Source organism: Aulostomus chinensis, chromosome 14, assembly GCF_037954235.1.
Source record: "Aulostomus chinensis isolate RoL2024-O1b breed Wild chromosome 14, RoL_Achi_v1.0, whole genome shotgun sequence".
NCBI lineage: Eukaryota > Metazoa > Chordata > Actinopteri > Syngnathiformes > Aulostomidae > Aulostomus > Aulostomus chinensis.
The window spans coordinates 15,579,141-15,605,669 of NC_141333.1; the positions used below are offsets into that span (position 1 = coordinate 15,579,141).

At 41.8% G+C, this 26,529-nt stretch overlaps 4 protein-coding genes across 8 annotated transcripts in view; 1 reads left to right on the forward strand and 3 right to left on the reverse strand.

The window, feature by feature from the left end:
* The window catches only part of shc2 (SHC (Src homology 2 domain containing) transforming protein 2), a 20,911-nt gene extending 6,077 nt beyond the window's left edge, over positions 1-14,834 (reverse strand). The window contains exons 1-9 of one of the 5 annotated variants that reach the window (XM_086223338.1): positions 14,726-14,834; positions 9,505-10,293; positions 5,798-5,868; positions 3,540-3,600; positions 2,649-2,768; positions 2,177-2,230; positions 1,941-1,992; positions 1,701-1,827; positions 199-382 (exon numbers count right to left, since the gene is read on the reverse strand). In XM_086223338.1, coding sequence (XP_086079464.1) covers positions 199-382; positions 1,701-1,827; positions 1,941-1,992; positions 2,177-2,230; positions 2,649-2,768; positions 3,540-3,600; positions 5,798-5,868; positions 9,505-10,278 — 1,443 coding nt within the window. In that variant the 5' untranslated portion in view covers positions 10,279-10,293; positions 14,726-14,834. Of the gene's footprint in view, positions 1-198; positions 383-1,700; positions 1,828-1,940; positions 1,993-2,176; positions 2,231-2,648; positions 2,769-3,539; positions 3,601-5,797; positions 5,869-9,504; positions 10,527-12,056; positions 12,387-12,750; positions 12,952-14,725 lie in introns of those variants that run through there. The other 4 variants (XM_086223341.1, XM_086223342.1, XM_086223337.1 and 1 more) reach the window with 4 other exon arrangements.
* Positions 14,288-16,426, forward strand: cks2 (CDC28 protein kinase regulatory subunit 2). Its single transcript, XM_086223346.1, has 3 exons — positions 14,288-14,583; positions 15,005-15,132; positions 15,900-16,426. The coding sequence occupies exons 1-3, from the start codon at positions 14,525-14,527 to the stop codon at positions 15,941-15,943; spliced, it is 231 nt and encodes a 76-aa protein (XP_086079472.1). The 5' UTR covers positions 14,288-14,524; the 3' UTR covers positions 15,944-16,426.
* A 69-nt stretch (positions 16,427-16,495) lies between these two features.
* cimap1d (CIMAP1 family member D) lies at positions 16,496-18,531 on the reverse strand. Its single transcript, XM_086224274.1, has 4 exons — positions 18,492-18,531; positions 17,747-17,857; positions 17,295-17,408; positions 16,496-16,983 (listed from the first exon to the last, which is right to left on the reverse strand). The coding sequence occupies exons 1-4, from the start codon at positions 18,529-18,531 to the stop codon at positions 16,496-16,498; spliced, it is 753 nt and encodes a 250-aa protein (XP_086080400.1).
* Positions 18,532-21,445: 2,914 nt separating this feature from the next.
* The window catches only part of cpamd8 (C3 and PZP like alpha-2-macroglobulin domain containing 8), a 47,012-nt gene continuing 41,928 nt past the window's right edge, over positions 21,446-26,529 (reverse strand). The window contains exons 42-44 of the mRNA XM_086224268.1: positions 26,351-26,425; positions 23,388-23,589; positions 21,446-22,509 (exon numbers count right to left, since the gene is read on the reverse strand). Coding sequence (XP_086080394.1) covers position 22,509; positions 23,388-23,589; positions 26,351-26,425 — 278 coding nt within the window. The 3' untranslated portion in view covers positions 21,446-22,508. The remainder of the gene's footprint in view (positions 22,510-23,387; positions 23,590-26,350; positions 26,426-26,529) is intronic.

The window sequence follows — 26,529 nt, forward strand, 5'->3', positions numbered from 1 at the left end:
CAGTTTAGTTTAGCCTGTATTTCTCTGCTAAGGGTACTTGCTTACATCCAGCTGTAGCATCGTATCCATAGTCAGATTAAAAAAGTGAAGCTGGGAGCTATGTGTCACTAAAGATTTATGTGTACGTACAGTGTTTGGCAGTGGAGGCAACTCTAAGTTAACCTTGTTGTTGTTTCTAAATCCTTCTCAGAGGTGTACCTGTGCAGCTATCCTGCTCTGTGGCTGAGTGTGGATGTGACCCAGTAGAGCTTTACTGGGATGGAGTCTTGAGTCCACCACTCCACCCACAGGAGGTTCCTTCCCTGGGATGCTATTGTAGTAATCATGCTCAGAGAAGTCATCTTCAACCTCCCCCCACATTGGCTCCTCTGTCCTGACGGACCTGAAGACAGAGACAGTAAAAGCCCCTAAATCAGCCTCAATGATATTTCCTATTATTATTTCATGATTGCTATTTTTAGTGTTATAGTGAAATAATAATAGTGTGAGGAGATATGGGTTCTCAAAGGGATAAGGTCAGATTAGATGACATCTCTACATCCGAGAGAGATCTATATAAATATGCTGGGGATGTCTATAGATCAGTAGAGGAGCCACTGCTGTCAGCAGGAAGACATTTCATTTGAAACCACCAATAGAAATAGTCTGAAGTTCCTTGGTTCTGCAGGGGTATCGCCTGAAGGGTTGGTGATGGAGTGAGAGTATGTGATTATTATTATCAGATATGTTTTGAGTTCATGTAAGAACAATCGAAATGAATGCCATCCGAGGGTTGTACGGTAGGTGGGAGCAGACTGTAGGATACCTGGCCAGGATGGTGTCAAACTATTGAGTATTTAGAATTTAGACACATACAATAATTTCCCTGAGGGACGGAGCTAAATATTGACTGCAATATACAAGAGTACATCCAATTGTCATACATTATTTATACACTAGAGCCAAATATCAATAGTTTTATTACAGCAGTTGCGTTACAAAAAGATTTATAATGAATTCACAACATCATTAATGCCTTTTACCTTTTTAGAAGCATTTTTTCTTCTTCAATTACAAAAATACAGTATCAAGCTGAATCTGAGATTGATTTATATATCAATATATCAATTAAAACAGAATTAGTGTATTACTATTGTGGCCAGAGTATAGTGATAGTATCGTGAGTGGGTGATTCCAATGACCTCCACATCACCTGGCCACCAAGATTTAGCTGGCTGCTATGTATCATTAAACTGAAGCGAATGGAGACCAACTAATAACAAGTCCAAAATATCTGTTAAAACTTTCAAATGTCTATTTTATCCACTTTAATGCTCAATACTCCACAGACACTTTAATTCGAGCTGAAAACAAACTAAATAATCAATTCTGTCTTGGTACAACCGCTCATTAGATTCAAACTGAAAAAACAAAAATTGTGACTAACAATTTCTGACTTCTGGAGTCAGGAAGGTGTCATGCAGAGGAGAGAACATTCCTCCAAGACACCAACAGTAACGCTGACTCACCGCAGGGCAAATGACACGTTCTGGGTGAAGTAACATGATCTGTATGATGATTCTGTGTGTTGTTTTTATACTCTTGAAATTCTACTTTGTTAGTTTGTACTTAATTTTTTTTTTTTTTTACATCTTTATCATCCATAAACAAAAACATCACCCAACTTTTAGATTTTCAAGTCATCAAACACGTTATATCACCTCTCCATAGACGCCATGGTTTTCGGAGGGCTGTGTAGATACTGTTTGAACTGCAGCTCGAAGGCTTGGCCGATGGTACTGATGACACTCTGGGCTAAACCGTCCGAGCACTCCAGAATATGACATGCTACAAAAGAGAAAACAGTTAGAGGGGCGAAACTTCCTTAACGAGTAAAGACAGAGTTATCCCAGAGAAAATCCCCGTTCAAGACACAAAACAATGTTCCAAAGAAGCTTTACCTCTCTGATTCACTGGGTCTTTAGCCACATATGCAACATAATCAGGCGTGTCCTGCAAATGTAAGAAGGAAATGCAATTAAGCCCGACAAATTAAAAGGGTACAATTCAGTAACAGCTGTCACTGATTATTGGTCATCAGTTTGGAAACCAGTAAACTGCAATGCAGTCAGTTAAGCGCAGGCAGCCAAGATTCTAGGAACATGGAGGAGGACAGGGAGAAATACGCTTCACTCACTGTGTCTCCGCCAGAGGCAAACGAGATGGACTGCATGGGATGGTGCGCTACCATCTGAAGACACAAGTGGAGAAAACAGACAACATATATGAAAAAGAATGCAGAAATGTAAAGATCATCTCAGTAAAATACAGACAACAGTATGAAGGTTGCCACAGTAACAATTCTTAATAGTTGAAATGATGTCATTCCCAGTGATGATACACACACACGGGATTTCAGTCAGTGACACCCACTCTTATGAAATGCACATTTCATACATTGTTATGTGCTTTAGTCATGACAACTACTCATAACCCCTTTATGGAGTCGGACACTCACTAAGCTTTCAGATGAGTCATCAAATCTTTATAAAAGAAAGATAAAATAAGTTTCCTCGTGCTTATATGATTGTTTAGTTGTTTTCCAAGAGGAAACATTCCTTTTGGTTATTGGATATCTGTACACTTTCGAGGGAATTTCATCATTGTACCTGTCGTGTGGTAGGGATGAGCAGACCGAGGCCGTCTATGGAAATATTTACAGCGATGCTCATGCCGGCGAAACGCAGGTTACTCTTCCCCATGATGGACTGAAGAGCCTTGTTCAGGGCCTATGACATCAAGATGCAGTCAAAACAATGAACAACATCACACACACTATTTTACCAGACTCACTTGAGACCACCGGCCCTCATTCGTGAACCTTTCTGAGCCAAAAAATATGTTCTTTTCCAGAACTTACTGTCATCTGCTTGAAACAAACACTGAGTGGGACTCGAGGAGGAACTGAAAAGATTTTGGTGGTCAACGGTCACTGTGACACTATGAACGTTTTGCAAATGCATACAACCACATTTTCTAATTTAGTCTTACAGACAGGAAGCAAAGTCTCTGCTTGCCTCAAACATCTGCTATGTAAAAAATCTCCCAAATAATTGACGTGAATGGTGACCAACTTTCACGTGGAAAAAAAAAAAAACCCAAAAGATACCAAGATGTTTAGGAAAAACATGACTTTTTCCATGCTTATTGCCTCACTTAGCCTGTAGCCCCCACCCATGGTGCTAGTTTATTATGTTTTTTTGGTAAATGATTATCATTTACTTCTAAAAAATTAAGAAAAAACTTCACGCGATCATGTGTTTGCAGCAGTAAATATCAGGATCATGGAGTTTTTAACAGCTACCAGGCTCTGCTTCCTGTCTGTAAGATGGTGTGTGCGAATTTCAAATCACGGGTAGGACCCATTGTTCTGATCTGCATTGTAAATAATAATCATCTATTTCTCCAGGGAGGTTTAAACAGCATGTAAACTGAATTTAGACTAAAATAGTTAAATGAAACATACACTCCAGATAAAAAAATGTGGTTTTACTACTGACCTTTTTTCTCCACGCTCCCTTTCCACCCGGCACAGCTTCACACAGCCTGTTGATGGCCTCCCTAATTAGAGGAATGAAGAAAGGTCGGACTTGTGGGAAACACTGGCCGCTTATCAATGTACAACGAGGATATTAAGATGACTCAAATATTAACAATCCTGTGACAACAACGCACAAGTTAAAGCTGTTTTTCTGTAGCTACACAAAATTGCTGAATCACAATGATGAGAAAGCTTGAGGTTAAACATGAGCAGAAGGTTTGTGGTCCCTCCCTCAGGCCGGGGGTTAGAGGTCACACACCCATCACAGTTCAAAGGTTGAGAATAGGTTCCCAGCAGGTCTGTTCAGTGCTAAATAAGCCCTGGAAACAACTGATATTGACAGATCCTATAGGAAAAGTCTTTTAACTCAAACGTAGAATCAATTTTGCAATCTGCTGCTTTTTAATAGCATCATTATTCATATTTTGCAGCTACAGCTTTGTTGGGGGGGGGGTGATAACTCCCAGGATCACTAAAATGGTGAGCTAATGATGGCGGGGGGTGAGACATAATGTTGGTTTGAGGCTGGAGTTCGTTCTCTTACAGCCAGGGGACAGTGGGGACAGCAGTCAAGAACCCAGCTCCCAACTCCCCCTATCAAGTGGCTCGTAAATATTTAAAAAGCATCATCCCGAACCTCATCCAGAGTAAAGGTCTTCTCAGGGATTTTTGAAAAACACCACAATAACAATGATGAGCATGGAATGACTCGTGCTGATGCTCGTGCAAGAAGGAGGAGAGGGAGGAGCGTTTGTCGTTGTTTCTGTCTGCAGCTGAGGTATTTCCACTGCGTGTCATTATCACTGGTGCTGCTGTTTAACACCATGAACACAGAAAGCATTGTTGCGAGAGAATCCTGCGGCTAAAGTACATTTCTGAAATTCAGACAACAACCGAGTAATTTGTTGTATGAGCGTAAAGGTTAGCAACCCTAAAAAAAAAAAGGCGGAATATTAAAGGCTTTGATCTTAAATATAGTCACCCTTTTACGTAATTTTTGACAATTTTTTTTTGCCTAAAACAACTCCTTATGATGTTTTGTCTCCAGTTTTTTTGTGTTTTCTGAAAAACTTGAAAAAAAAATGACTTAGGCGATTATTTTAAGAAGCCGACAATATCGCTCTGAAGTTGCAGCTGCAGTACGTGTTATGCAACAGTTCACACTAGAAAATAAATGTTAAATTAATTGCAACCGTCAGTTATTGATCTCTTGCAGTGTTGGACAGATGGGTATGCCCCGATCCTGATCCTCAAGGGATGCACACCTCACTCTATCACCATCATTATTTTTAAAGCAGCACTGATGAAACTCCACATGACGAAAGGACAAAGTGACTTTTACTGCAGGCAAGTGTTCTAAAAAATCCACCACAGAGTCAACAACAATTAGCAAGTTCCAAAGATGGAAAAATCTGTTTATCCTGATTCACCACAACAACTATGACTAAACTGGTGTCATGCTACACTCAGTATGGGTTCTCCATTTGCTAATGTTTTTCTTTACTATTTTGTTTTGAGCATCCCTCCTCCTCCTCCTCCTCCTCTTCCTCCTCCCCTTCATCTTCCTCAAGAAGTTACAGCTGCAGACATTATCCAGCGGGGGAGCGTTCACGGGGACCACTGCAGCTCTCCACAGTCATTAGTGAACATCATCAATAATAGATCTCTCTTTCTATCACTCCATCTCTCTTGCCTCCTCCCCCTTCACTTAAGCCTTGGTAGGTTCAGATTACTGCCAATCGATTGTGGAGGAGAGAGATGAGGGTGAGAGACAGTGAAGGAGGGAGGGAGGGAGACAGCATGAGGGAGTTGGGAGTGTACGTCTCCCATGAGGAAGAGGGCAAAGATACCTGCTCTTATAACAATAACATCATGTGTAGGGCAAAAAAACAAAACAAAACACAACATGGACAAATACTGAGACCCTGAGGAGAAGTTATGTACAAAAACACATCATTACCCATCATACCCCACTGTGTTCGCTAAGCACAACATTGTATTTCTGCCTCTGTGCACAGAAACTGTTTGAGAACTCAGGAAACCTAAAGCAACATTTATAAGAAGCAGCCCAGAAGTGACAAACCTCCGCATGTAATTTGACATCATAACGGCTGATCGTTAATCCTACTGTGCTCATGAATGATTATGATTACGCTCATCGCGCTGGATCAAATTCTCCTGACTCCCCACTTTCACACCAGTTAGTTAGCGGCTTACCTTGTCACCTGAGTCCGGGTGTTGAAGTCCAGGGAGCGCATTGACTTCAACACTTCAATACAGCCCATGTACTACAAAGATAAATAAAACAAAACAGAAAAAAAGTCAGACTGGAACTAAAGTTGCTGCTGATGAACTTAATGTTTCTCATTTAGAAGTGACATGAAAACAAACACTGCAAAATAGAGAATCGTGATCTATAATAATCAAAAGAAGTGCTGCAATTAAAAAAAGGTGTATTAACCATACTGGTTGTCTATTTTGAATTGATTTAAAAACATCACTCTTGCACGCTTTCCTGAATTATATTGATGTAGCACTGCAGGTCTTCAAAAAAAAAAAATTCTGGAGGCTATAATCTAAACACACAAATTCAAATCCACATGTACGGCATCAGAGTGTACTCCAGTGGCTAGCAGCCAGCTGAGCAGCTTCCTAATCGCTGTCTGACCGGGGTGCTAATGGCACCTTGACTAGATTAGTACCACTAAGAGCTCCAGATCACAAGCAAAGTGTAGCTTCCTCTGCCTCTGGGGGATGCTATGAATGTGTTTGTGTATCCTGTCAATGTAGGTGAGGATGCCCCGTTGTTGTTAGCATATCCTCGGGGTTTACATGATGAGACGCGGTGATAGTCATCTATATAATCTGTGATGTAGATGGGCGTCTTTCATGAAAAGGATTTATGTAACCTTCAATTTAGTCTTGTAGACAAAAAGCTGTACAAGAGGCACCCAATAGAAGTCTGGAGTTACCAAAAAAATCAGGCTTCACTTTCTGTCTGTAAGACTAAATTGAGGGTTTGGAAAAGAAAAAAAGGGTCTTTATGTATGAGCATACATTTGCGTCTCAGAATATTTCATGAATGAGGTCCATTATCTCTATAATTTGTCAAGAAACAACCAATAAAAGTGAACTTGAATGACTGTGACACATTTACAGTTTTTGCTAATGTGCTGTTTCCTTGTTAAATTAGTCATTAATTCATGACCTTTGACCGTGAGGAAAAACGATTAGGGATACATGTTGATATCTCTGAAGCAAGAATAATAACATGTTTGATTTCAGTTTTTATATCTCTGAGTTAACTGCCGTCCTCCTGTTTGACCTGCTTGAAAAGGCTCACTCTAAATCTTAACATTTATGACAAAAAAACACTAAACTTTCAAATTTTTATGAAAATGACACCTAATCCAGCCACTGTATTTTGACATATGTATGACTAAATGTAGGGCAGCATGGTGGTGCAGTGGTCAGCGCTGTCGCCTCACAGCAAGAAGGTTCCAAGTTCAAGTCCTGGCTCAGGCACGGGATCTTTCTGTGTGAGTCTGCATGTTCTCCCTGTTCCTGTGGGGGTTCTCTCTGGTACTCCAGCTTCCTCCCACAGTCCAAAGACATCAAGAGGGGACGAGGCTGATTGATACTCTAAATTGACCGTAGGTGTGACTGTGAGTGGGAATGGTTGTCAGTCTCTATGTGTTGGCCCTGTGATGGACTGGTGACCTGTCCAGGGTGAACCCCGCCTCTCCCCTGAAGACTGCTGGGACAGCCTCAGCCCCCTGCCACCCTTAACAGGATAAACAGAAGAAAATGGATGGATGGTTGGATGACTAAATGTATTTTGTTCCTGTACCAGCAGCAGACGGACCAAACAGTAGTCTGACAAGCAAATACAGAGAGAGAAACATTCGAGGCTGAGAGCTTAATGAGCTTTATAACCAGATTTGAGGACGGGAGAAGTCTTCCATCAGGAAAGTTCTCTCTCTCTCTCTCTCTCTCTCTCTCTCTCTGTGCCAATGCCTCCACTGTCACAAACTCGTCTGCTGATAGAATGCATCCCATCTTCTATCACTCGATCTGTACTAACATCTTTTGGCAGTCCTTTGGCTGCAGGGACTATGGCTTTCCAAGAAGAATTCTTTAGAAATTAAATAACACAGGCATCCACTTTCAAACTTCCTTGCGTAATGGCCGCCTTCTTCTAAGAACTGGGAATGATCCCTGTATGGTCTGCATACCGAGTCCAGTTTATTATCTATATTCTCATTTTACCACTGATGCACTGCTGGATCAGACGTGACACATATGGAGGGGGGAGATCATTCCCATCTTTTAGGAAAGGAAAATTGCCCATATTGCAGATGATAGCTTCTTCTAATTTCATATGCACTTGTCATGTTGTCATTCATCCTTTGCTACTTGTCCACTCAATGCTATGACCTTTCTGCAAACTGCACCAATAGCAACAGCAATGTCTTAATACGGCTTTTAACAAGCAGCTGCAGTGCTTTGTGGGATTGCTGCAGTGCCCAAGCTGACAAAGACACCAGAGCCTGACATGGCTGTGAGGACAGAGAGAAAGAATTAAAAGAGGAAACCAATACTGAAGAATCATACTTGTGTTATTCCCAGCAGAGGAGTGTTTGCGTGAGTGTATGGGTGTGTCTGTATTCTACTGAGAGAAACAGGAATAGAGGGAAGCAAGAGCCGGGCGCTATGGAAGCTTTGCTGATTATAAATGTCCCAGCGCAGCAGAAATCTACTGTCACTCTGACACTAATACATGCAGCAAGTATCCCCCTCTACACAGATTTACCACCACACATACAGTACAACTTCAATGGCTGTAGTACGCTTTTACTCGGCGAGGATAAGCTACACGAAAAGCTCAAAAATCAAGTGAGATATCAGACAAATATGAAAGGAGTACTTGCGATGTGCTATGAAACGCCTTGCATGATGATGAGAACTCATATGCAGGGATCCCAGATGGACCCCTCCCAGCCGTCGTTCTCCAAATCACATGATTTAAATGGATGTGATTAAACCTAATTGAATATAGGAATGAATGGGTGCCTGTATAATACCATTAGACAGCAGGCTTAGGCCCCAGTCTGGGCTAATCAAGAGTCATGTCATTAGTTAGAAGAGGGGGAGAGAAGAGCAACTCAAGGGGGGCAAAGGTGAAGAGGCGTGGGGGAGATTATTGTCCCTGACATCACACAGTCTGTTTGGGATAGCAAACTTTTGTAAATTGTTCATTAATACACATTGACGGAGATATTCTATGGAGAATTGAAATTATGATTTTTTTTTATGGGGGCAACCAAGTATCCCTTTCTGTATTTATCTTATTTTCATAATTTTTTTTTAAACACAGGATTCATATTTGAAAGTATATTCTATTAAGACAACACCAACTAGAAAATGCTAAGGTTTAATCAGTTTTACAGATAAAACTGTGTGGTCTCCTTCTACTCATGAATGTAAACAAACCTGAAACCACACAAAGAGCACCACTCCCACAAGATATAGATACATGCACTACAGACACAGGTGTTTATTGTTCTGTCTATATTATGGTGCATCTCGCAGCAGAACAACGGTCCTTATTAAGGTATCACGGTTTTATGATTTGTCTTCATCCAGTCGGTGTGCTATCCTGGTGCAGCCACACCACGCCATCTCTCTGGATTAAATTATGTATTCCCCTGCCCTCAACACACGAGCTGCATAACAATCTGCCTAGCGCTGTGGTTCCTTCTTGTTCCCAGCCGAACAGAGACACATTTAAGTGGAGTCATTAATTTTAATGACATTGTTTATCAGTTAGGGGCACGAGGAAATTGTAAACATTCTCAAAATACACCAGGATGTTTAACTTCTATTACATTCAAAGAAAGTGACCAAATTGAGAGCCAACTCACCCTGACAATATAAGAGGCCCCCGGTCCAGCAATCTTCTTGTCAGGGTGCAGCCATCCTTGGGAAGGTTTGTGGATGAAGCTACCCTTCTGGTTGAAGTCCTCCCCCCCCAGCCACATGCCTTCCAATCTAGTCCTGCGACTCATTCCTGATCTGGAGCTGCTGGAACCCCCGGGACTCGCCATGGTCTCTGAGGCTCCAAATCTGTGTCCCCCTGGACTGGCAGAGTTTGCCACTGCTCTCTGCCCACGAATGGCCTGTAGTGAACAGGGGGTAACACACACAGGGTCACAGGAGTTAAGCACTGCAGCTAGACTGGCTACTGGGCCACTGGCTGAGGGCACTCCACTGTGCCTGTGTGATGAAGAAGAAGGGGACAGAGAGGCCTGGGAGGGAGCTGCTGCTGCTGCTGCCTTGGCCGAGTCCTTGCTAGAGCTGGAGCTGGAGCTGGAGTTGGACGGGCTCCTGCTGAGCAGAGAGTTGGAGAACTTCCACTGGGGCATCTTGGGGATGAGCATGCAGAAGGTTGTAGTGGCATCCTGTTCTCCATCCAGGCAAGGGGAGTCAGCTAGGGCTGTAGCCCCAGTGGAGGAGGACCTGGCACTGGGATCCAGAGGAGGCAGGGGAGGCAGAGGGGGCAGAGGAAGGCTTGGGGCGGAGGAGGGGACCACCGGTGTGGCCACAACTTTGCCGCTCATGGCTAAGCTCTGCATCAGGTCGTCAGAGGAGGTCACAGACTCATTGCGAAAGCGGTCATACTTTGGCTTAAGGAGCATGCCCGGAGGAGCCGCCTAAAGCAGGAGATGAGAGGGAGGGATAACAGCCAGAGGATGAGGAGGGAAAGGGGAAAGGGGGAGGGGGAGGGGGAGAGGTGCAATGGAAGAAGGGGTAAAAACTAGAGAAAGAATCTTCCAGGCGGAGTCCTATATTCCTGTCAATGTCAACTGAAAGCTGTCTGGTCCTCTTCTGTTCACGTACACACACACTGTCTCGCTCGCATGCTGCTCTCCTCTCTATCTGCCGTCCTGCTTCCTTTCACCGCCTAAGGCAAGCACACTCACATACTCCCAGTCTCTCTCTCTCTCTCTCTCTCTCCTTGGATGATGTCATTGGGTCTATTAGCCCTGCCCTACCCAGCTACTCTCCAACAGCATTAGCTAAAACACATTTGCTTGAACCACCCTGGACTCTCTCTCTCTCTCTCTCTCTCTCTCTCTCTCTCTCTCTCTCTCTCACACACACACACACACAGAGCCTCTGCAGAGCTATTTGTCCTGTATACACAAGATTCAGCAAATGAATATTTCAGACCTCTCACACATTTGTGAGAGCTGCTGGAAAACTATAAACAAGGAAATGAAAAAAAGGAAAAGATATGAAGGTTACAGAAAAGAAGTCGATACTTCTTCACATTTCAGTCTAGTGAGCATCTATTTTATTGCCTTTTACAAAGTGTATGAAACTAATAAAAATTAATTAAACTCGACACTGCACTTCCTTAGATCCCCAGCAAGTTTAGAAACAAACACACACACACACACACACACACACACACACACACACACACACACACACACACACACAATTCGCTCTTTTATTACAGAGCTGCCAATAAAACCTGATTGAATTGAAAGCTAAATATATGCAGATTAAAAAAGTGTTATTTGTCCCTGTCTAACAACCCATTGTGTATCTGACATCTATCACTCTGAGGAAATGTAGAAACCTCAAATGGATCCAAGACTGATCATTTCTAGAAAACCAGAAAACCCCATTGTTCCCTTGTGTGCTGAAACACTACAGGAAAATATCAACTCAAGAATTGATCATAAATAAATGCATCTACTTGCCTCCTTCAATTAGTTAAAGTGTAGTTTGTGTTAGTCAATGTGTGTGTGTGTGTTTAATTCCATTTGCTGCGGCGACTGACAAAAACTTCACAAAGAAAACAATGCAGCCACACTCATGAGGGACTGCATGTCTGAAAACATCCACCCCATCCCATCTGCCTGCATTCTCCCATCTATTTCTCTTCTGTCCAGCTCCCCAGAGAGCAATCTGCCATCTCAACATGATCCTTTTAGCTCCCTACTTGCACCCTCCCTCAAGCAGTTTAAACATAAACTCATGCTTCTAATCCACTATTTTACAATGCTAATTTTCCCATCTCACGCAAACTCATCTTAAGAATGAGACATTCAAGAGCAAGGAAATGTTACGTTGTTGCTATAAAGCCAAAAATCTTTAAATGCAAATGAATCATGTCAGCATTGATTGTGAAATAAGTCAATAGTCATGGTCATGTGTTGTGCAAAAGGAGAGGGAACCAAGTGACTTCATATAAAGCCACCTACACACACAGGAAAAGATCATTATGTTCCTTAGAAAACACACTAAGTTGCATTAAATTCAATCAAGCATATTTATGAGGATTTATTAGCTCCCATAATCAGTTTGGACAGTCGTGTAGAGGAGGAGGGTCACACGCTCCATCCTACAAAATCCAAGAACCACTCAGTAAAAAATAAATTAGTTGATACAAATATAAGCTCACCTTTAAATCTGGATTTGAGGGTGAAAATAAGATCCCAGCTGAAACATCCAGTTACTTCCAGTAGCGGTGGATTGCTCAATTATCATGATATAAATAAAAAGCAGTGGTATAATTCAATTTCACTTACCCAAAATACAACAAACCATAAACACAGAAAAACACACAGAATTCATAAAAACACACACACCACCTCCACAGCTGTGTCCCACCTTCCTCCGAACAGCCAATCGCATGTTTGCTTGCTTCAGAGTGTGTAAGAAGTTACTGATAAACCAGATGTAACTGATGGATGTTGACAGATGCAACAGTCGCACTCTTATTCTGTCTGTTCCTGCCTCGCAACAAACAAACAACTGCACACACTGTTCAAATACATAATGAAGTATTTACTAAAGCCAAATCAATACATGTGATGAATGTTACAAATATATGAAAACATTCCTCAGCTGCATCTCACAGTACATTTTAAAACAAGCGACCGTCATGTTCTGGTCCATATGTGAGGAGTTAACAGCTCACTTTGCTATTTTGCATATACAAGAGGAACAAATCCGGCTGTGAATACACAGGTGCTCATTAGCAGCTATTACTGACAACAACCATCACAACTCAGAATAACAACATGGGTTGAAGCTCAGAAAACGTAATTGTTTAGTTAAAATGTAAAGAGGCAGTTTGTCTTTCGTATACTTACAAATAATTTACAGAGGAAAGTGATGTATTTACATGGTGTAAGCATGTGTAAAGACAGGAGGCGATGCATTTTCAACGTGCGTTATCCAGTCCCAAGAGTCATCCTGAACAACAGGCCTTTTTCACCACAGACGTTCTGACTTGTCAGGATAGGAAACAGTGCTAACAATGACTCTGGTTCATTCAAATGTACCAGCAGGCCATGACATTGTGAGCCAGCAGTCTGGGGCACAGTTCATGTCTGAACTGAGTCATTATGGTATAACATAGTGATTTTCAGCTATTTTTTTAACCCCCCCCCCCCACACACACACACACACACACACACACAATAATCATCTTTGTGTTTTCTGTTTTTGTTATTGTTTTTACACAAATCATTTGGTTATAATCAGAGCCGCTGTTCTGAGAAATTTGTAATCTTAAAGTTTGACTTCCCTTGGGAGCCATATTGGATGATTGATTCTGATGCTATCTTTATAGCCAATCTCATAATGCTCCAGACAGTAAATGTAATAGTATAGTTTACTAGCAAGCAGGGAGCCAGGGGTTGTTAAATAATGATGTGTGCATGAGCATCAGTATTCTATAACATTTAATTTCATTATATTTTATGTAACTAACACAAATATTCTTTTGCTTGTCAGGGTACCAACACAGAAAATGAGTTCCCTGCTCTCCTATTATAGGGCCACACTAGTATTTCATCCAGAGACAGGAAGTAATGTGATATGAATACTGCACTACTGTACTTGAGAAGATTTTATAAGTACTTGACCATTTATTTTTCTAACAGTGTTTTAGAGTACTTTAATGCCCTACATTCTTAAGTCTTTACTTCCATTTTAGAAACATGCTTGTAAGGTTAGTTTTGAGGAACAACAGACAAAAACGACAAGAAGACGAACAGACAAATACGTTCGGCTAAATTGCAGAATGGAATGATACAGATGTTTCCAGCTCTGAAATAAACTGAAAAACAGTTTCATGACTAGCTAGCATTTTGTCTCAAGGATGCTAATGGATACTTCATTATATATTATTACATAATAGATTTTATTGCTTTTGTCTATTTGTATTTCTGTGGTTTTTAAAGTCAATAATTTTTTTTTTTTTAAAAAGACCAGGTGCAGTTTAGTTCATTCTTTGAGTACATTGAAGAGCCTTTATTTTCACTTGAGTACTTTTACCATTGCTTCTCTTACACAAGTTTGTCCTTCTACTTGAGCAATGCATGTTTCGTGTGGCTTTTCGCCTTTTTACTGACAAATAGTGAAACAAATTACCTACGTTGAGTACGTCCTACCACGTCGAGTCCCAAGATAATGAAGAGTTGAGACAATTCGTTTTATCCATATTTGGGGTTTTGGTAAAGTCTTATAGTGTAGATATTTATTCAAATACCTAAAAAATAATTTATAAAAACGACCAAGACTTGGTTTAATGACATAGAACAAATGTTTTTGCGACCAGCACCGCCTCCTACTGGATTTGTAGTTCACTGCTGAGGGCACCATCGCGTCGACATAGACGATCTCGGGAGGCTGGAAGCGCCCCCTGTACTCGTGCAGCTGGTGCAGCTCCCTCGACCAATCCGGAGAACGCGCGGAACCGTTGAGGTTTGAATCGTCGTCCCCTCGAAAACAGCGGTAGATGACAGGAGCTTTTTAGACACATAAACATCGTCCTCTTCGCTGTGCGCTATCAAATTCCATCGCCAGCTGCTTCTCCTCAGCTTTCCGTACGCTAACTGCGTCTGCCACCATCGACGGAACATGTCTAAAAAACAGATTTACTACTCTGACAAGTACAACGACGAGGAGTTCGAGTACAGGTGGGTTCAACTTGTTACTTACTTACGTAACGTTCATTAACTTCATTTCATAAAATTAATTGGGTTAATATAAGACGCACGTCAATGAACGTCGTGACAGTTATTCAATTGGCACGACCTTGCCTTTGCTAGGTTTTGATACCTCATAACAATCCCAACCTCCATGCCAACTTCTGAATTTGTTGCTAATGCTAACGTCACGGCTCGAACGTTGATGAGACCTGCAACTTGTTCGTGCGACCGGCTGCAAACCCAGTAGAAGCTATTAGCTCATGTTAGCAGTGACGAGCGGTAGCGGCTATTTATATTAAAGCTAGTTAACGTTAGCTTACGCCAGTCTTTACCCGCGTGACATGTAGCATTAGCATCGCTCTTTCTGTGCTCTAAGTCATGTTTGCAAGTGTTATACCTCTTCCCTTAGGCACGTTGTGCTTCCAAAGCAACTATCTAAACTGGTGCCCTCCTCCCATCTGATGTCAGAAGAAGAGTGGAGGGGTCTGGGGGTGCAGCAGAGCCAGGGCTGGATTCACTACATGATCCACAAACCAGGTGAATAATCATGTAACCTGTTTTTATTCGTTGTGAAGAGCTGTGGGATAAAATCCACTTGCCTCTTCTGACACAAACTTTTAAAGCCAAATTTTCACGAGTCTGTTGGATAAACAAAAATAAACCTCCTTCAGTGCCTCCTCTGGTAAGAGTCCTCAGTCAAGACGTGTTAACCCACAATCAGACATTATAAGCCTGGGTTTAAGTTGAACAGACAGAAAGCAGAGCCTGTTGGCGATTAGTGCTCCTGACATCTATTGTGGACTTGGTTGGCAAAGATTCACATTTTATAAGAGATGCACAATTACAGTCACACATAACCATCAGGCTCAGCAGCAGATCCTCTGTTGGGCTAAATTTAGGATTGATGTCAAGGAGGCCCAATGTCTCTTCAGTTATTCAGTAAGGCAACACTACGCATAAAATTAAGGCAAAGTTTCTAATAAATATACTATAACTTAAATGGATAGTAAAATGTTTGTCAAACTCTGACTATTGAACCCTAGCTTTGCTCGGGCTGAGGCCCATTTATGTTGTCTCACATCTCTTACTCGTCGTCCAAGAAACAATCCCTAAAATGCCACTGAAGGAACTGATCCGACAAACAGTTTTCTCTTCCGTTTACACTTGGAAAAAAATATCTGTTCATGTTTGAAAACTATCCGCTCTCATTAGGTGTCACTGAATATAATAGAAGTTAGGACATGGATAACATTATACTGTAGATGATGCTAACAAAGACTTTTCTTCTTGGCTTCCCCCTCCAGAGCCTCACATACTGCTTTTCCGAAGACCTCTCCCCAAGGATTAGATGGGAGCCATCTGGAACATACCTGCTAATGTTTGTGCTGATTTGTATTGTCTGTGGACCATTCATCTTTTCCACTTACTAATGTGTCGGGTAGACAACGCTCTATTGTATTATATCGTTTGTTCTTTCAAACTCACCTTAATTTATAGAGAACACGGTAGGTAAGTAGCTCGATTTTACTGTGAACCATAGAAAGAATTTCAATGTAAACGTACTGTCAATTGTACATTTTAAATACTTTTTTTTATGTCTTTTGATGTTATTTTGTTGATATTGATTTATTTACTGAGTCGTTGCAGGGGAATGGGATCGTCTCTCGATCTCATTATTGTCTGATAAGAGCTTTATTTGTTTGAACATATACTGTTCTTTATATTTGTTTGTTCAATGTAAATATTATTTCCAAATGATATACATGTTTACAGTGATTCATGGTTCTTTGTTGCCGATAGGACAAATAAAATGTGCTACTTATAATATGTATTTTGCGCATAGTTATTTTTCTACCTGTAATTGTCGTCAGTAAACGTGAGCCCTTTGTGCGGATGATTCTCAATCAGAAACAGTAACTATGAGTGGGGTGATGAATTCAGAGTGTCTGATACCCAGGGAGTAGGCAGGGGCCCGAGCTTTGTGGACTGTCACTCTTTGTGGATTATAAGTTCCAGGACCGGGTTTTTTGGTGGTATCTCTGGGGAAACTGTGACGCCCCAACATGGAAAATGCCGGTTGTCGACGCAGAAAAACACTTGGGTCTGTACTGTTGTACCTGCAAGGCCCTGGGGTCTTAGCTAAATCCACAGCTGGTCCTCCTGTCCTGAAAGTACTTGCTATTGTGTAGCTGGCGCTGGCTGGCTTGTTGGGGACTTGAGGGCCTATTAGTGGAGGTAGATGGTACTTGTTAGGTGCAGGAACTGAATCGACGCAGCGGTACTGTGTGCGAGAGCCCATTGTGTAGGAGGGCGGCCGACGCTGGAGGCTGTATGGAGGGGCTTTTTCTGGATTGTAAGAACCTGGTCCAGGTGTCTGAAGGATCTCCTCTGATGGAAAGAAAACAGTTGAAAAGTCAACATCATGTGTTTGTGAACGCTTGATGCCTTTTAAAGATTTTCAGTTGGAACAGCTGACAGTGGACCTCCAGAGGACGTCAAAAACAAATGTCGGCTGGCTTTTCAACAGAGTTCTGGTTTTGAAAATGGAATAAAGCCATAAAATTTGGAAAGTCATGGAAATTTGGTCAAAAAATACCTTCATATTAGATTAATGTAAAATAATAGAAAATTTTCTTGGTATTTTTGTATGAAATCTTTTTATAGTTTATTATAACAAAAAGGGAACAACAGGAACTTACTTGGTTCTTTCATTCTGCCCAGTATGGAGAAGGCAGGTGTGCCATCTCTCCCAAAGCGAGTCATTTTTGCATCAATATGATATTGAGGCCCTGGACTGGAGTCGACGCAGTACACTGCAGGGAAAGTAATGATAGTACCTTTCAGAACATTTCTCCTCTATCAGTTTGGCTTCATCTTGTGGCAGCATTAAAACGGATCAGGCTCGAATTAAATCCGGGAGCAGAAGTGGGAAAGAGCACAACTGCGGGGTGTTGTCTCCCTCTAGTGGTTTTACTTCCACCCTCATCCAACCGGTGTTGTGTTTTTGAGACTAAATCATTTTCAGCCAGCTATTGTAACCATATCCAGCGACTCAGATCAGATTTATGACTTTGAGATCAATATTCTGCACTTAAGTTAACACACAAGTCTATTAAAAGATTCCAGTCAATTAAAAGAGGGAGAGGCTCACTGTTGTCGCTCATCCTGCCGTGGAACGAGTAAGCAGGGCTAGTTGGTTTAGTGAAGTCATGGCCAATAAATCCAATGGTGGGAGGAAGTCCATAGCGCCCAGGACCGGGCCCTGGAGACAAGGGAGGAGCACATCACACACATTCACCATCTCATACGACACAAGAGGAGAGGGCAGCAGAGCGGCAGCTTCAGTAACCCGCAGCTTGAGTTCATCTGAAGCTTTACAGAAGTAATGTTGTTTGCATAATGAAGTGTTTTCCAGCATTGCAGGAGAAAATTCATGAAACCGTCTGATAAACTCAACTAATGATCTGTTAATGACCACGTCACCACTTTGCTCTGTTAGACACTTCATAGTTAGCCCGGACTTGTCGGCTTGACTCCCTCTGTGTGTTATACAAATGCAAATGGATGAACAGTGAGCAAGGAGAGTGCAGCAGGCGCCCCAATACTCCATAAAAACCTGACATCACCATAGAAGTGTTCAGAAGCGTTTGCAAAGGACGTGCAAGTGGGAACATTTTTCAGAGAAGAGAGCGTGTCCTGGCAGGTCTCCAGACATAGAAAATCCTCCCCCAGACTCAAGTCAGGGTTCCCCCTTTGAAATTCATAAAATATCAAATGATGGATGGTTTTTGTACCACTAATATTCTCTACACAGGGTTTCTAAATGACTCCCATATATAACCAGTCGGTTGCTGTTGAGAAAAAATAATTAGGATTCTCACAATTCATTAACTTACCTTTTTCTCTGCCTGCGATTATTGGATACTTTTTTTCCATTTCTCCCCTCTGAAAACAAAAAAGTAGCATTATTTTTCATCGTTTTCATTCGTAAAATAAAGCACTAAATGCTTTTTGTCAAGAAGGATTGCATTGACTTTTTTAATGCTGTTATCTTGCGGTAAACATGAACTCTGAAAGCCAGCATGCATGAAATACATGAAAACAAACTAGAAGTGATAAACTTAAGTAGAATATACACCAAGCTATGCAAAAAGCATGAATGAATTTTTCAATCTTATGTTAAAAATGTTTCTCAGATGGGAGGAAGCTGTATTGGTCACCTCGTGCTCAAATGACTCTTTTGTACTTGTGATTTTGCGCGGCACAGTTTCTGAGTTCTCAGGTCGCTCTTTGATTCCGTGCAAATAAAACAATCTGTATTTTATCTTCATTCAGCTTTAAAATGTTATCACTCATCCACTGATTTTTGGCGGCAAAACAGGCTGTGTGGGTTAGAGAGATGTACAGTTGGGAATCATCGGCATAGCTGTGTCGTTTCGTATTGCGTTGACTGATGTTACCTGATAAAAGCGTGCGAAGGGAAAATAGTAGGGGGCCTAGACAGCTTCCCTGAACTACACTAAAAGATAAGACATATTCTGAAGGTGCATGACCCCCTAAGCAACCTCAAAGTAGGTCTGGAGCCAGTTTGAAATGCTATCAGAGAGATTCCCTCTGAACAAAGATGCTGTGATCAGCATCAAATGCTGCACTCAAATCGAAAACAGGAATTGGCAAAAGGATAATTCACTGTGTTTTGGTGCTGAATAACATGTAAAGCATGACAAATAATCACAAATCCATGGGTGAAAAAAAAAAGTTTTTGCACCTTACCATCCAGCTTCAGGCATGTAATGACTGTCCACCGCAATCCAGTTGAATCAGGATGAATCCCTAAATTCCCCTGAAACCTGAGAACTCGCACATATCACAGTGTCAGCAGCTGAGCGGTCTATGGTGTGGACCGGAGGTTATCTACCTGCCTGTTTGTCCGTCTGGGGTGGCTCAGACAGGTGAATAGCCCTTCCTCCACAGGGTCAGATGTATAGGCGCACTCGGCTGATACCGGGGAACAATGTCATCACTCCGATTCAGTCTCATGTAATGCTAGCTGCCCCTGCAAACCGTGAAACCATTCCCTCCCTCCGTTCTCTTTCTGCTCATGGTTGTGTGGAGATGCAGTATCACTCCTCAGCCATGCATGCAGTTGCCACAGAGACTGCAGGGGATAGTCTGTGGCAGCCAGGTCCCCTGCACTGCTGGCTCGGTGTCACTGCAGGAACGCACTTGCTCTACTGAAATTCCACTGACTCTACCAGAAGCTTACTGGGAGGGGTTAGTTTCTTTGGAAGCGCGTTTCTACAAATGCAACGGACAAAAAATTGAGTTCATGTCTATTCTGAGGCGCTCCATCATAATTTCAAAGGTGATTAATTTTTAATTGTACATTAATAGTCATTATTTTGTTACGTTAACTCATTATTTTTACGAGAGTTACGCATTTTGATATGCTACCTTGTTAATTTGAGAAAGGTCCTCATTACTGAGGATTATTAACTAATTATTTTGAGGTGCTTTGTCATTATCTGAATTCGTTTGCATACACAGTTGTTAACTTGAGTAAAGTCAGGGTTATTAGATGTTAACTCATCGTTTTTGAGAGGTTCTTGTTATTTTGGGATAATAATTGATTAATTCAAGATAAGTCATTTTGTAGAGATATTAAGATATTATTTTTGAGAAACTTTTTATTTTGAGAAATTCATTGTATTGAGATGGGAGCTCCTTTTTTCTTCTTATTTTGTGATACTAACCATAGTTTTGAGAAAGTTCATTACCTTTTTGAGTTACTAAGTCCTTTCTTTCAAGATAAGTGATTATTTCGAGAAAGCTTCTCATTATTGTTTTTTTTTTTAATCCCAGAAGAGGGGTTCCATACATTTCCGTTTAATTTTTCCTCAAGTTTCCCACCTTATTGAAAGTACAGTAAATACAACATAAATGCATTCATTCTTTGCTGTGAACTGAGTAGAAGCCCAGAAGTGCATCACCACAGGATACTGTTATACAGTATGAGTCCTCCTTACACACTCCTGAAACTCCAGCAGAGATGCAGGGTCAGATTGAGTGCAGCACACCTGGAACACTTATAGGCTGAGTACCTCTACTTGGCCGGCCCCATTGATCTAGTCATAAATTGCCAACATACAGCTGGAAATTAAACCAGCAACCCCTCTGGTTTGTCATCTTTAGCTAAAGGTTGAACCAATTACCCAATGCAGTTACTTTGATGTCCTGTGATCCCAGTGATGATTTGTAGTTGGGATTTGAGGGACTCATTTTGAGGCCAGAGCTGCCAGAGGCCACAGTAACTGAGCGGCTTGACAAGTGACGTGCAGAAAAAACAAAACAAAAAGAAAAACTTTAACAGGCCCAAACCCACTCGTAGCCGCCGTCGCTGCTGCTTTGGTAACCCCAGACTGTTGTTAGCAGTAACACAAACACATGCAGCGCACACCCAAACTTAGAGTATCCAGTATGTACAAAGTGATACACACCCCAAGTGTCCCGAGCGAAAGACAGAGAGGGAAAGCAGACGGCCCTCAGCAGAGCAGAGATACAGTTTACTGCTGGCAGGAAATGATCTTCAGACAAAATAACCTTTCATAGGAAATGGAGCAAGACGGCTTTCATGAAGGACACTGCAGCTTCTTTACTTGGGTACACACACACACACACACACACGCGCGTGCGCACGCATGCGTGCACCAGCCTGCATCTGCAGATTGATAATTACATTATTGTTCTTCTACTGTATAAAAACGCATAGTCAGGCAAGAAATATCATTAAAAAAAGAGAAGGAAGTGTAGTTTTTCTTCGTAATAACAGTATTCAAACCCTGGATTGTATACAAATCTTTATTCTGGCTTGTTTTAAAAAGCTCAACATTTGATATGAATATGGGCTACATGTCAATTTGGTACATTTACAGAAAAAAAAAACATCATCAACATCATCATTCTTGAAATTTTTAAAGAATCGAATTAAAATTTAACATAAACAAAATAGCTTATGAACTGTACAATCAAATCTCAAGGAAGGTAAGAGAAAGGTAACTGGCGAGATCGCTCGGAAACCTTTGAGCTGGGGAGTCCTTGTGAACAAGATGCATCTTGTAATTGTAAAGTCTGTGTTTCAAGTCCGCCAGGGACTTTCGTTACATGCCCCCCCACCCCCATCCCCGCTAATTCTTCCTGCGAAGCTCTAGTGTGCTGTCTGATAAAGCCAAAACTTGAGTTTCAGCTTATGTTTCTGTAAAGCATATGGTTGGCACATGTCTTTTTTTTTTTCCAGCAGGACACCAGTACAGGAATTTCATCAAACATTTCAATAATTGGGTAAAAATTTTGCCGTGAAAAAAAATTCCAACAGCACATACAGAACCGTAAAGTAGAATGTATGGTCAGGCAATGACAAAATAAACAAAAATGATACGACCTCTAGCTACAAATAAATACCACAGATAGAAAATATAACAAAATATTTTGCTTAAAGTCAGGTGTAATTACAAACATAAATACTTGATTATTTTTTCTAGTGATTATAGAGGCAGTACAGTGACTAACAAAGATGCTATGGTGCCTATTAGTGACTAGGAGTCTGGAGGAGGAAAAGGGAAAGCCTGGAGAATGAACACACACACACCCACACACACACTTATGAAAGCAACCTCACTGATTTGAATCTATTGAGAACAATATAACACCTAATCACACACACACACACACACACACACACACACACACACACACACACACACACACACACACACACACAGTCACACTCTCCAGACACCGCCATCGTTTCCTTTCTGGCTGAGAAAGTCCCAAGTCTGTCTTCTCTTTCCATTCACTAGCATATTCACAATTAATGTACAATTTGGAGGTGGATATGGCTTCACTCTGTGAGTATTTCTGTGGAGGAGAAGAAAGCAGGTCACAGATAAGTTACAACACTACACTATTCCTTTTAGATCTGTTTAAATGTATTACTTCAGAGAGGAAATTAAGTAACTTTTTTGGAGGATATCTAAATTTGCCGCCCTCCCCAGAGCCAGAGAAGAAGATAGATACCCTGCTCTCCTTTGAGCTGTAGCAGGGAGCTGAAACCTACAGAGACCTGCTAACCACTGGTTAGCTTAGCACAATATATGGTAGTGGGTGGGAAGCGTTAGCATACCTGTCAAAAAGTAATCGAATAAGTCAGGTTCAGAAATCCATTCTGAAGTAATCATCCTCAACCTCTCTTAGAAAGTAAGCCAGGATCAGTAACAGCGGGTGCTCTTCTAGTCATCAGCAAAGGTTTTGTTTTGTTGAGCGAAGTTCTAATGGGACTTTTAAGGTGCTGCTTCAAATCACCGCGCCCACTCAGGGAAGTGGTTAAGTGTTTGATTTAACAATAGAATATCTGGTAAATTTAAATTGTACAGTTTAGATTATTTAGAGGAAAAGTTCTTTTGATGATTTGACAGTATTGGCTGTATGCTACCACTTCCCATCCACTACCATTGATTGTGCTCAGCTAACTAGCAGTCAGCCAGTCTCTGTGGGTCTCAGCTTCTTAACGCTCTATCGTCTCAGGCTGGCTCTAGGGAGGATGACGAATAGGTGCAATCCCCAACAAGTTGGTGTGTTCCTTTAAACCTAACTGAAGTTTCACAAAAATGAATGCATGCTTCATAATAAATCCATAATCAAGGGTTGTTAGTATTGTATGACGTCAGAAAGTGTGAGAATACCCTTAAAAACATGGTGAAATAAACAACCAGTAAACACCAATGGAGGTGCTGTACCATCGCTCAGGTGTGTTTCTTGTGTCCAGTGTGGGTAGCTGGGTATCTGCTGGCAGGAGGACTTTCTGCTCCACATCCTGTCTACCTTGAGGAAGGTCCAATTGGTCCTGTCCCTCTGCATCAGCCAGGAAAGGCTCCGTGTCTGGGTCATATTCATAAGAATAGTAGGACACCTCAGCCACGGAACCCTGCTCCTCTTCACCTGAGGAGATCAACGTTAAGACAACACGTTCAAGTAGTTAGAGGAGAGGACGAGGGAACAAAAACCACCAAACCTCTGACGTAAAGTGTCACACACATCTTGCTTTTTTTTTTTTTTTAAATTACACTGGGTCTTCAGTTTCTTTCATGTCATGTTTTGGTCTGTTCCATTGTGAGAGGTACAATACAAAGACAAACTGAAATAAGCTATCTGATGCAGTTCTGTTGATGTCGGATGCTAATCTGGGCCTTTGTGAAGGTCAGAGATAAAGTGAGGTAGAGACTAAACTGGCTGCAGTAGGTTCCAGTTAACCACATGATGGCACAGCAACAGAAGAGTTCAGAGGGACAAATGTGAGAATGTCAATAAATTCCGATAAAGCAACAATCGTGTTAAGCAATGTTGGACCTGGATTACTGGACTTTGAGCAATGATTCATTCATTGTGTTGCACATAACTGTGACATACAGTAAGAACATGGTGATGTAATCCTGCACGTCTCAGGCACTTGTGCAGTAATACCTCCAAACAGACAGTAGGGGTCCCTCCCTGCTTAAAATGTTATACTCTCCCACAGGCTGCTGCTTCAAGATCAGACGATGGCACAGCTTTATGAGATGTTCATTGTAAACAAGCATTCGAACAACAAATTCAGCTTCTTTAAAGTCTGTGACACAAACATTACAGTACCTTAACCCCCGAATAGCCCTCTAACAAAAAGTGAGGAGTAATCAAAATGTCCTAAGGTTTAATACTCAAATTGGTCATCCCAAAAACACACAGACACAGACACAGACACACACACACTTTGCATACATCTGATTTTTCCTTTTTTTGTGAGTGAAAAAGTGGATGTAGACGATGTAAATGAATTCAACTGCAGTGAAGAATGTGTGTATCCATTCTATGTCGTCCTCTGGTACAAGTTCACTAATAAGACAAGTCTGCACAGGGAAGCTAATTCCAGAACTTCAGCTTCCTCCGCTGTTCCAGTGGAAACATTCAGTTCCTTGGCACAACCCGCATTCACCTATTACACTCTCAGTGCACTTAGCGGGCATGTCGTCAACATTCTAATGGTTTACAATGACAGTGTTTTTACAGCGCTTATCCAATCTAATCACCCCTGGGCTATCATATTGGAGGTGAGAGTGTGTGTATCTGTGTGGCCGCATTTTCCTGTATGAGCGTGCAATACACAAACGTGCATGTGTGTGTACATATATAGATATAGGTGTGTTTGTGTGTGTCTCTGTGTGTGCATAACAGCATTCCTGTGGTGAGTGTGAAGCATTAGCTTTGTACTAAGGAGACCTTTGACTGAGAGCAGCTACTGGGAGCTGCAGGCTGGGAGACAAGTCAGTGCAGGCTGTGCCACATTACGCATGCACGCACGCACACACACACACACACACACACACACACACACACACACACACACACACAAACAAACATACACCTTTGCATAGGTAGACCTTAATGTGTAATGGCAAACATGTGACCACATGGAATCCAAGAACACGTCAACATGCATGCGTCAACAACATGAACAGTTCAGCAACTTATGAATGAGTGCAGTGGTTTCTCCTCTGCCAAATGTAACACAGCTACGTCCTCCCTCCCTACACACGCACACACACATCCACATCCATACGTATACACACGCACGTACGCACACGCACGTACGCACACGCGCGCGCACACACACACACACACACACACAAGTAGGATGGTAGAAGACAGTAACACAGTAGACTGTATGGCTGTCCAAGGTAATGCACACACGTAACACACACGTGCGCGCACAGCTAGACGTCCTATCAGGAATTCTCTGGCTGCCTCTCTGTAAATGCCATCTGATCTACGCTCACGGCAGCGTGGAACCTATCTTCCTCTTACTCACACTGATTGAAGACATGATGTGGTGGCAAGGGAATGTGTTGCATGCGCACGCACGCGCACCCACACACACACACCAAAACATTTTCTACACTCTTATCATTTCTCACTGTCTAGTCATTTTTCCTTTCCCTCATCTGGTCTTCCAGTCATCACTCTTTCACCAGCCTTCTCCCCTTTCTCCTCCTAGTTTTCTGCCTCTGCCTCTGTAATTTTTGTCTCTCACTCTCCTTCTTTTCCTTGTGTTGCATCTTTACACACACACACACACACACACACACACACACACACACACACACACACACACACACACACGAGTAGGATGGTAGAAAACAGTGAAACAGTAGACTGTATAGCTGTCCAAGGTAAAATACTTACCCTTATTTTAAAAACTTCCTACGCCACAGAGTTTCCAGAGGGGAAATAGAGCAGATCTCGACAACAGGAAGCTAATAATTTTGGTGCAGCAAAATCCAGCGTTATGCAACCAGAGCTTGAAATCTTACCTTGGTATTACAAGAAAGGCTAACATGTGGCAGGCGATCAGCACTGAGCTCGATGGCACTATAATTATTCAACATTCAATAAGGAAAGTGTGCCATGCTATAGTTACATTATCTCAGGAAACTACAAAAAAAAACATATGCCAACATATGGTCAGTTAGACATGCAGGTATCAGACTCAAATCTAGTGTTTACATTTATCTGACCAGATTATGGTTGCAGAACAAGATTACATTCCAGGAAAATGCGTCGACACGGCAGAGGTGATGCCGCTGACTCTTTGCGGTCCCAGCTTAACGGAAGGTGGCGCGAAAGAGAGAGGTGATGTGGAAGGTTTAGGTGAACTAGATGACATTACCTGTTTGTACAGGCACGGAGGGCTGCTCAGTTTCCTGGTTCGCTATTGGCTGCCTGTTGTCCACCGTGGTCTCCACTGGAAATATAAACACAAACAAACACAAACAGATTATTGGCATTCGAGAGGCTGCCGCAGCACCTTCAAACTGGTCATGAATACAACAGATTTTCCATGTTGCA

Coding starts and splice junctions, on each gene's coding strand:
- cimap1d (XM_086224274.1), bottom strand. CDS start 18,531: ATGGAAAAAAAGTATCCAATAATCGCAGGCAGAGAAAAAG. Junction 17,409..17,746: donor CGGCAGGATGAGCGACAACA/GTGAGCCTCTCC, acceptor CTTTCCCTGCAG/TGTACTGCGTCGACTCCAGT. Junction 16,984..17,294: donor GGGCAGAATGAAAGAACCAA/GTAAGTTCCTGT, acceptor TCTTTCCATCAG/AGGAGATCCTTCAGACACCT.
- cks2 (XM_086223346.1), top strand. CDS start 14,525: ATGTCTAAAAAACAGATTTACTACTCTGACAAGTACAACGACGAGGAG. Junction 14,584..15,004: donor GACGAGGAGTTCGAGTACAG/GTGGGTTCAACT, acceptor CTCTTCCCTTAG/GCACGTTGTGCTTCCAAAGC. Junction 15,133..15,899: donor CTACATGATCCACAAACCAG/GTGAATAATCAT, acceptor TTCCCCCTCCAG/AGCCTCACATACTGCTTTTC.